Genomic DNA, 11528 nt, shown 5'->3' with positions numbered 1-11528 from the left:
TAGCAGTTTGATGGTATGCACATATGAGCCCTGACTGACCCCCCGGGGCTGATGGGTGGGGCCAAAAAGGGTCGAATTGACTGAAATTTCAAAAATATTCTTCTCAAGACCAAGATATGGTAGAATCAAACACTCTTCATAGATTAGATGGAAGGGTCTTAAGGTGCTTTACCAAAACTGTGAATTTCAGGACGCTGGGGTCTCACGTTTCCCCCTGAGGAGGGGGTAAACTTTACTATAGTTTATATAGGGAAATCACATTTTTGACCAACATTTGTTTAATTTTCATTGGAAATAATTTAATTTGGGTAAGCATTATCAGTATTGGATAGCAGTTTTATGGTATGCACATATCAGCCCTGACTGACACCCCAGGGCTGATGGGTGGGGCCAAAAAGGTTTGAATTGACTGAAATTTCAAAAATCTTCTCCTCAAGACCCAGATATGGTAGAATCAAACACACTTCATAGAAGGAAGGGTCTTAAGGTGCTCTAGCAAAACTGTGAATTTTATGACCCTGGGGTATCACGTTTCCCCCTGGGGAGGGGGTAAACTTTACTATAGTTTATATAGGGAAATCACATTTTTGACCAACATTTGTTTAATTGCCATTGGAGGTAATTCAATTTAGGTTAGCATTATCAGTATTGTGTAGCAGTTTGATGGTATGCACATATGAGCCCTGACTGACTCCCAGGGGCTGATGGATGGGGCCAAAAAGGGTCGAATTGACTGAAATTTCAAAAATCTTCTTCTCAAGACGAAGATATAGTAGAATCAAATTTTCTGCATAGATGCAAGGGTCCTAAGGTGCTTTACCAAAATTGTGAATTTTATGAACTTGGGGTATCACGTTTACCCCTGAGGAGGGGGTAAACTTTACTATAGCTTATATAGGGAAATCACATTTTGGACCAACATTTGTTTACTTTCCATTGGAAATAATTCAATTTGGGTTAGCATTATCAGTATTGGATAGCAGTTTTATGGTATGCACATATGAGCCCTGACTGACCCCCCGAGGCTTATGGGCGGGGCCAAAAAGGGTCGAATTGACCGATATTTCAAAAATCTTCTTCTCAAGACCCAGATATGGTAGAATCAAACACACTTTATAGATGGAAGGGTCTTAAGATGTTTTACCGAAATTGTGAATTTTATTACCCTGGGGTATCACGTTTCGCCCTGGGGAGGGGGTAAACTTTACTATAGTTTATATAGGGAAATCACATTTTGGACCAACATTTGTTTAATTTCCATTGGAAGTAATTCAATTTTGGTTAGCATTATCAGTATTGCATAGCAGTTTTATGGTATGCACATATGAGCCCTGACTGACTCCCCGGGGCTGATGGGTGGAGCCAAAAAGGGTTGAATTGACTGAAATTTCAAAACTCTTCTTCCCAAAGACCCAGATATGGTAGAATCAAACACTCTTCATAGATGGAAGGGTCTTAAGTTTTATGACCCTAGGGGCTCACGTTTACCCCCTGGGGAAGGAGGGGGGGGGGGGCAAAATTTTTTATGGTTTATAACGGCAAATGATACTTTGAATATTACATGTTAATAACTTGATTGGAATTATAACCCGGAGTTGACAATTTGATAGTTTGAAAATTTTGAGCCAGCCCTACCACCAAGGGCTGTAGGGTGGGGCCCAAATGAGTCAGTGTGCTAAAATTTCTTCATTTTCCTTGTTTAGAATCAGAGGTGCTAGTTTCAAATACTTTTTAGTCTAAATCTGTATGCTAGATATTGAATAAGGTGGTTTTATTGTTTTTTGTCACTTTGAATAATATTTCTGTTCGTGTTAAAAACAAAATCAACTCTCTGTATAAATATATAAGGTGACCGTTAAGGCCCATGGGCCTCTTGTTTTTTTATACAGGCAATAGTTTTGTAGTCCAAAAATAGATTTTTATCATCTGAAAGTGCATATCTTATGCCATCACACTCTTCTTTCACAAAGGACTAAGACTAGTTGGGTCAATAATAAAAATCTTCAGATTTAATTTTATTTGTTTTCACTTGTTACATTTCACAAGATGATTCATGGTTACAATGACAGTGTATTCATGTGTAATGTATCTGTCGTGTATGTATCGTTCACTACAATAGACTGCTGTTTGTAGGGGGATGCTGCACGTGTGACCAGTATTAACTCTAGGCAGCAAACAACAAATAGTCACAACAGTTGGACAAAAATATGTTCAACAACCTACAACAAAACATAATTTCGCAAGAATAAGCAACAGAGTAAGATTTATCTTCACATTCTAAAGACAGTGGATATAGTACTGTTTAACAGAAAAACAACTAAGGACGGAAAGTAAAATACACAAACGCATTAACAGTGAAATAAATTGCACAAATTGCTGAAATGCAAGGAAAAATAACTTCTACTGATTCACTTATCATGTAGGTTCAAAATAACAATCTTTATCGTATGTTCACAACCCTTATTATTCATAGACATCACAGATTTGTATAATCATCAGAAGGAACTCATCCTTACAATAAAACCTGATTTGGAAATGAGAGAATGCTAGAACAGTCCTGAAATGCAGTCAGACATTAAAATAGCCAGATTTATAGTCAACAGACTATTTTATTGTTAAAGTGTTTCTATGACAGATGTTCAGGTAGAGTATCAAAGACAAATGGTCTTTATCAATATTGCACATAATTGTTACATATATAGATCGTAAAATTACCATTGAAATATTCAAGAATTCACAGCAATATCAAGCCCCACATTAGCTGCGGAACTGTAGCTCAAGGTCCAATCACCTCCCACATTAGCTGCGGAACTGTAGCTCAAGGTCCAATCACCTCCCACATTAGCTGCGGGACTGTAGCTCAAGGTCCAATCACCTTTTTATATATTGAAATATTTTGGTCCAATAATCTAAAATTTCAAAATAAAAATGTTGATCGGACCTTGAGCTATGGTTTCCGCAGTTAGTTTCACATTCATTGTCAAAGCGGCAAAAGCCAATATTTTATACAATGACTTAGACTAATGATGTTGACAAGTGGGTTATATGGACATTTGGGAAGTTATAATCAACACCTCTCATATAAATATCATAGCATCAAAGACTTAACTTTATAGCCTCTTTATGTAATGGTTATAATGGAAAAGTAGGAACCATGGCACAAAATGTGTGTACATCCTACCATTACAATAAAATTCTTTTATAAGAACCCCCAAGGGACCAAATACTTCATTATATATAAAAATCTGAAACAGTATTTTCCTGGAAAAAGTGCTGTATTGCACTGTTTATATATATATATATTCTTTACCAAAAGAATGAATATTAATGGTAATAATGGTAATATTGACCCCTTTCCACTGACTACAGTTATATACTACTGAACCATTATAGCTATGATCCAGATATAATTACATATATTTACCCCTCCACCCAGCCATGAACACTTGGTATAGAACACAACCTCTAATAATACAACTAATTACTCCTAACATCAACTATTTAACACCCGCAGCTAATTAGTCCTAAACCTCTACAACACTTACAGAGTCGACCTGTAACAGACAATACACTGACCAGCTGTATACAGTATAGTCCAGGTGTACACCAGGACAGGCTGTCCTAAACCTCCACAACACTTACAGAGTCAACCTGTAACAGACAATACACTGACCGGCTGTATACAGTATAGTCCAGGTGTACACCAGGACAGGCTGTCCTTAACCTCTACAACACTTACAGAGTCGACCTGTAACAGACAATACACTGACCAGCTGTATACAGTATAGTCCAGGTGTACACCAGGACAGGCTGTCCTTAACCTCTACAACACTTACAGAGTCGACCTGTAACAGACAATACACTGACCAGCTGTATACAGTATAGTCCAGGTGTACACCAGGACAGGCTGTCCTTAACCTCTACAACACTTACAGAGTCGACCTGTAACAGACAATACACTGACCAGCTGTATACAGTATAGTCCAGGTGTACACCAGGACAGGCTGTCCTTAACCTCTACAACACTTACAGAGTCGACCTGTAACAGACAATACACTGACCAGCTGTATACAGTATAGTCCAGGTGTACACCAGGACAGGCTGTCCTTAACCTCTACAACACTTACAGAGTCGACCTGTAACAGACAATACACTGACCAGCTGTATACAGTATAGTCCAGGTGTACACCAGGACAGGCTGTCCTTAACCTCTACAACACTTACAGAGTCGACCTGTAACAGACAATACACTGACCAGCTGTATACAGTATAGTCCAGGTGTACACCAGGACAGGCTGTCCTTAACCTCTACAACACTTACAGTGTCGACCTGTAACAGACAATACACTGACCAGCTGTATACAGTATAGTGCACGTGTACACCAGGACAGGCTTTCATAATCACAATATTTCAAGAAATCCAACACACTTTAAGATTGATGCTAATTATCAGCTCAGTATTGACAGCAAATAAATAATGCAAACAACAAAAACCTACACTTCTCGTGAGATTCTGTAAACAAATAGGCCATGTCAACATTGGTAGATTATCAAAAACAATACAACCTTGTAGTTCAAAGTTTGGTTAGCTTAATGCTATATTAATATAAATATTTTACCTTGGAAATGACCGTAAACTTCGGATACCACACATATTTCAAATTGTTCAACTTATTTTCCACATTTTATCATATGTTATCACTGTTATAATCCATACCCCCTACCCTTTAACTATCCCCATCCATATCCCATTAGTCCATACCCCCTACCCTTTCACTATCCCTATCCATATCCCATTAATCCATACCCCCTACCCTTTAACTATCCCCATCCATATCCCATTCATCCATACCCCCTTCCCTTTCACTATCCCCATCCATATCCCATTAATCCATACCCCCTACCCTTTCACTATCCCCATCCATATCCCATTAATCCATACCCCCTACCCTTTCACTATCCCCATCCATATCCCATTAATCCATACCCCCTACCCTTTAACTATCCCTATCCATATCCCATTAATCCATACCCCCTACCCTTTCACTATCCCCATCCATAACCGATTCTTTTCCCACTAATACCTAAACTTAACAGAGTTTATAACGGAACAGAATACTTAATTACAAGAATTTTGTGCCATCTGTTAGTGGTCCATTTTCTTGAGCTATGTCAAAAGGTCAAAAACTAAAATTATACAATATTTATAGAAAATAATTGACAACACAAAATATCAACAATACAGAAAAGAATAACAAAATGTCGTAAACATGAGAAATCAATAACAACATTACACACACTAGGTGTAAAACTAAACAAATCTGGAGAAAAATCTTTTGTAATACATAAAACCTCTTCATATAGGAAAGTAAACTTAATACCAGTAAATATGTATCAATGGAATTCATCAGATCACCATGACATTTAAAGGGAAACTTTTGAAGTTATTTATTCTCAATAAAACTCTATCAAGATTAATGGATTTCATAAAATAATAAATCTGTTTTGTAGAAAACCAAATACCAGACAAATTTCAACGGATTCTTTGGAATTCTTCAAATGTATACTGAATAAATGGAACAGAATGTAAAGAGTTAGGAAACATAATGTTTATGTAACAACTGTTAGGAAACATAATGTTTAACAACTGTTAGGAAACATAATGTTTTTGTAACCACTGTAAGGAAAAATAAAATAATGTTTATGTAACAACTGTAAGGAAACATAATGTTTATGTAACAACTGTTAGGAAACATAATGTTTATGTAACAACTGTTAGGAAACAATGTTTATGTAACAACTGTTAGGAAACATAATGTTTATGTAACAACTGTTAGGAAACAATGTTCATGTAACAACTGTTAGGAGACATAATGTTTATGTAACAACTGTTAGGAAACAATGTTTATGTAACAACTGTTAGGAAACAATGTTTATGTAACAACTGTTAGGAAACAATGTTTATGTAACAACTACTAGGAAAGATTATGTTTATGTAACAACTGTTAGGAAACATAATGTTTATGTTACAACTGTTAAAACTTTTAAAAGTGAGAAATCATTATTTACCATGATTAGAAAATCATGTGAAAAGTTTCAGCAGTCGTATTGTCGAGAACTAATTACATTGTACATGATATTCTTATATTGTTAAAATAGACACTATTTACTTTATAGATTATCGATTCAAGATAATTAAAACTTGAATATAAATTGATATATATGATAAACAAACTGGTGGAATGTGGTACTTTGTGACTTGATATGCATAACTAACCTATGTCTGAATAACGTGAATAAAATAACAATAATTTAAATCAACAATATTTTGTATTTCACAAGCTTCGTCTTGGCCATGAATCTCATTAATTTTTTAACATATCATAACTAATGAAAGGTTTCCTGTCACATGCTCAAGAAATGAAGAGTCAGTAGGTAAAACCTGTTTTAGGGGATCTTGTCAGCAGCATTAAATAACAGTCGACAAATAAGTCTAAAGTAAAAAGGTATAACATCCCAGTTTGACTTAGACAAGGGGGGGCGCGGCACTGTTTATTTATTCAACACTGAATTCCCGTTTCTGAGGGATGTTACATACCAAATTTCGTCAGAATCCCCTAAACTGTCATGGACTAGTAGTGTTACAAAGACAAAGTTACAATGTGAGCTTATAAATGTCAGTGATGTTTTCCATGAAATAGAGCTGTGTATATTTCTAAGAATGAAATGAATAAAAACGTACTAAAGTGGAATCCATAGCTACCTTGGTTTGAAAAAAATGAATTACTAGTTCTTGGCAATGTTATTTTGATTTAAAAAGAAGCTTTTCAACCCAAAAGTGGTTTCCATATTATTTTAGGTGGATTTTTTTTAGTTTGAATGCGATTTCATTCTATTTTTAATTAAAACTGTTGACTGAATGCTATTAACTCTTTACATAAAAACAACAGCTTAATGAAGAGAAGATTCAAGCAATATAAACGAGGACGTATTTTTGGCTTTAGTTTACATTGACCAGTTCAGCAACCAGCACTGTTTATAATTATTATCACAATCAATTATTACATGTCATATGAGACTCATCATTACTCTCTCCCTCCATAGTAAGTCACGTCATCATTCTCTCAATCGTAAGATCTACAAACATGCCATCATTTCCTCTCAATCCTTTGTATTAACCATTCCCCTGTTCCCACGTTTTCCATCTTAAGGCTTACAAACAAGAGTCTGATCATCACCAATATTGCAATGTAACATAAGAACACCTGTACTTCTACAGACAGCTACATTTATCTAGATTTGCCAATAATGCAATCAAATTTGATTCTGTTCAGACGTTAGTATTTTCATCAGGAATTATTCCTCAGAAATTGGTTCTTTTTGTTGCATTTTGCTTTCACAAAAAACTTTAAAATACAAGAACATCTAACTTCTATTATGAAGTGAGCCTAATTCTGCACCGGTAACACAAGGTAGCTTTGTCTCAGATAGGTGTGGATTGAAAGGTCCTAAAATGCATCCTTGATGTTACTGAATGGCCTCACAGCCAGGTCTACAGGTAACTGGAAGTTAACTTTACTCAGTCTATCCATGGATTTCAGTGAATCATCAAAGCCTGAAAATCAAAGTTTCCTCTCATTAGTACAGTCATTGATAAATATCATAAAAACCTGAAATTAAAATAGAGCCCAGAGTAAATTATTGTTTATCTTTTCTATTTGTATCTCAGTTAATCCTGGGACTGTATTCATGGAACCATTCTCCTGCCCAAACATGGATTCTGTGCTCAAACCATCTTTCTTGTAAATTACTTAAACCATGTCAAACGTTCAAAATAAATCATGTCAAACGTTCAAAAATTCACAAGTAAAACACTGAAATCAGTATTCGGCTTTAAGTTTCTTCAAAAAAAATTCCAACACATGACAAACCAAGATATTTTTATCAATTTATAACTTGTACAAAAATTTACTTTTGAGCATGAGATCGCTTTCATGAATACGGGCCCTGGTTATGTACACATGTAAATAAGACAACAGATTCCTGATAGCAAAGCTTCCTGGTTGGGTCTAGATGGGAACAATTTGCCTGATTGTGTCTATTGATAAATAAGACAACATATTGCAGATACAATATATATCCTGGTTGTGTCTATTGAACTAAGCTCACAAAATATGTGTATATATAACTAATCCCCTGACAACATCCTGAGTATCAGACCTACTGGTGCAGACCACATAGCTCTATATAACTAATCCCCTGACAACACCCCGAGTATTAGACCTACTGGTGCGGGCCACATAACTCTATATATAACTAAACCCCTGACAACATCCTGAGTATTAGACCTACTGGTGCGGCCCACATAGCTCTATATATAACTAAACCCCTGACAACATCCTGAGTATCAGACCTACTGGTGCGGGCCACATAGCTCTAAACATAACTAAACCCCTGACAACATCTCGAGTGTTAGACCTACTGGTGCGGCCCACATAGCTCTATATATAACTAAACCCCTGACAACATCCTCAGTGTTAGACCTAGTGGTGCGGGCCACATAGCTCTATATATAACTAATCCCCTGACAACATCCCGAGTGTTAGACCTACTGGTGCGGGCCACATAGCTCTATATATAACTAATCCCCTGACAACATCCTGAGTGTTAGACCTACTGGTGCGGCCCACATAGCTCTATATATAACTAAACCCCTGACAACATCCTCAGTGTTAGACCTAGTGGTGCGGGCCACATAGCTCTATATATAACTAATCCCCTGACAACATCCCGAGTGTTAGACCTACTGGTGCGGGCCACATAGCTCTATATATAACTAATCCCCTGACAACATCCTGAGTGTTAGACCTACTGGTGCGGCCCACATAGCTCTATATATAACTAAACCCCTGACAACATCCTCAGTGTTAGACCTAGTGGTGCGGGCCACATAGCTCTATATATAACTAATCCCCTGACAACATCCCGAGTGTTAGACCTACTGGTGCGGGCCACATAGCTCTATATATAACTAATCCCCTGACAACATCCTGAGTGTTAGACCTACTGGTGCGGCCCACATAGCTCTATATATAACTAAACCCCTGACAACATCCTGAGTATTAGACCTACTGGTGCGGGCCACATAGCTCTATATATAACTAATCCCCTGACAACATCCTGAGTGTTAGACCTACTGGTGCGGCCATATGGCTCTCTATATAACTAATCCCCTGACAACATCCTCAGTGTTAGACCTACTGGTGCAGACCACATAGCTCTATATATAACTAAACCCCTGACAACATCCTGAGTGTTAGACCTACTGGTGCGGCCCACATAGCTCTATATATAACTAATCCCCTGACAACATCCTGAGTGTTAGACCTACTGGTGCGGCCATATGGCTCTCTATATAACTAATCCCCTGACAACATCCTCAGTGTTAGACCTACTGGTGCAGACCACATAGCTCTATATATAACTAAACCCCTGACAACATCCTGAGTGTTAGACCTACTGGTGCGGCCCACATAGCTCTATATATAACTAATCCCCTGACAACATCCTGAGTGTTAGACCTACTGGTGCGGCCATATGGCTCTCTATATAACTAATCCCCTGACAACATCCTCAGTGTTAGACCTACTGGTGCAGACCACATAGCTCTATATATAACTAAACCCCTGACAACATCCTGAGTGTTAGACCTACTGGTGCGGCCCACATAGCTCTATATATAACTAATCCCCTGACAACATCCTGAGTGTTAGACCTACTGGTGCGGCCATATGGCTCTCTATATAACTAATCCCCTGACAACATCCTCAGTGTTAGACCTACTGGTGCAGACCACATAGCTCTATATATAACTAAACCCCTGACAACATCCTGAGTGTTAGACCTACTGGTGCGGGCCACATAGCTCTATATATAACTAATCCCCTGACAACATCCTGAGTGTTAGACCTACTGGTGCGGCCATATGGCTCTCTATATAACTAATCCCCTGACAACATCCTCAGTGTTAGACCTACTGGTGCAGACCACATAGCTCTATATATAACTAAACCCCTGACAACATCCTGAGTGTTAGACCTACTGGTGCGGCCCACATAGCTCTATATATAACTAATCCCCTGACAACATCCTGAGTGTTAGACCTACTGGTGCGGCCATATGGCTCTCTATATAACTAATCCCCTGACAACATCCTCAGTGTTAGACCTACTGGTGCAGACCACATAGCTCTATATATAACTAAACCCCTGACAACATCCTGAGTGTTAGACCTACTGGTGCGGCCCACATAGCTCTATATATAACTAATCCCCTGACAACATCCTGAGTGTTAGACCTACTGGTGCGGCCATATGGCTCTCTATATAACTAATCCCCTGACAACATCCTCAGTGTTAGACCTACTGGTGCAGACCACATAGCTCTATATATAACTAAACCCCTGACAACATCCTGAGTGTTAGACCTACTGGTGCGGGCCACATAGCTCTATATATAACTAATCCCCTGACAACATCCTGAGTGTTAGACCTACTGGTGTGACCACATAGCTCTATATATAACTAATCCCCTGACAACACCCTGAGTGTTAGACCTACTGGTGCGGGCCACATAGCTCTATATATAACTAAACCCCTGACAACATCCTGAGTGTTAGACCTACTGGTGTGACCACATAGCTCTATATATAACTAATCCCCTGACAACATCCTGAGTATTAGACCTACTGGTGCGGGCCACATAGCTCCAGTCCTGGTAGTACTGATCTATCAGTGTCTGTGTCCTGAACAGTAACTTCAACCACGTGGACAGTTTCTTCTCACTGAGGAGTAAAAATACAAACAATATTGATATTGGAATTGCATATGTGTATATCCTTGTCTACGGAGATTGCACCCCTTATTCTACCAAACCAACCCTGGTTTCATTCATACATGAATTCAGTGAGTTGCCTATCCAATATAAATCTAAGTCAGATAATGATTTGTTCAGGTTTTCTTTATCTGTTACCTTATCTTAAAATTTCGTAGATTCAATCAGACTTACTTGTAATCAACTTACACAGGTTTATATGATTGATATATAGTTTTCTGTAGACTTACACAGGTTTATATGATTGATATCTATAGTTTTCTGTAAACTACACAGGTTTATATGATTGATATCTATATTTTCTGTAGACTTACACAGGTTTATATGATTGAAATTTATATTTTCTGTAGACTTACACAGGTTTATATGATTGATATCTATAGTTTTCTGTAGACTTACACAGGTTTATATGATTGATATCTATAGTTTCTGTAGACTAACACGGGTTTATATGATTGCTATCTATAGTTTTCTGTAGACTAACAAAGGTTTATATGATTGATATCTATAGTTTTCTGTAGACTTACACAGGTTTATATGATTGATATATAGTTTTCTGTAGACTTACACAGGTTTATATGATTGATATCTATAGTTTTCTGTAGACTTACACAGGTTTATATGATTGATATCTA

The 11528-nt window shown here is 37.5% G+C and overlaps 1 protein-coding gene and 1 long non-coding RNA gene across 5 annotated transcripts in view; both read right to left on the bottom strand.

Moving 5' to 3' along the window:
• Positions 1-1986: 1986 nt before the first annotated feature.
• LOC110448934 lies at positions 1987-5642 on the bottom strand. The gene is made up of 2 exons (XR_002462799.1): positions 3725-5642; positions 1987-3530 (listed from the first exon to the last, which is right to left on the bottom strand). It is a non-coding gene; the product is annotated as an uncharacterized LOC110448934 (long non-coding RNA).
• Positions 5643-6773: 1131 nt separating this feature from the next.
• The window catches only part of LOC110448933 (RUN domain-containing protein 1-like), a 37581-nt gene continuing 32826 nt past the window's right edge, over positions 6774-11528 (bottom strand). For all 4 annotated transcript variants that reach the window (XM_021495446.1, XM_021495447.1, XM_021495449.1 and 1 more), the window contains 2 exons: positions 10749-10843; positions 6774-7615 (listed from right to left, as the gene is read on the bottom strand). In XM_021495446.1, coding sequence (XP_021351121.1) covers positions 7509-7615; positions 10749-10843 — 202 coding nt within the window. In that variant the 3' untranslated portion in view covers positions 6774-7508. The remainder of the gene's footprint in view (positions 7616-10748; positions 10844-11528) is intronic.

The sequence above is a fragment of the Mizuhopecten yessoensis genome, unplaced genomic scaffold (assembly GCF_002113885.1).
Source record: "Mizuhopecten yessoensis strain PY_sf001 unplaced genomic scaffold, ASM211388v2 scaffold4387, whole genome shotgun sequence".
NCBI lineage: Eukaryota > Metazoa > Mollusca > Bivalvia > Pectinida > Pectinidae > Mizuhopecten > Mizuhopecten yessoensis.
This window is presented reverse-complemented; position numbering and strand designations above follow the sequence as displayed.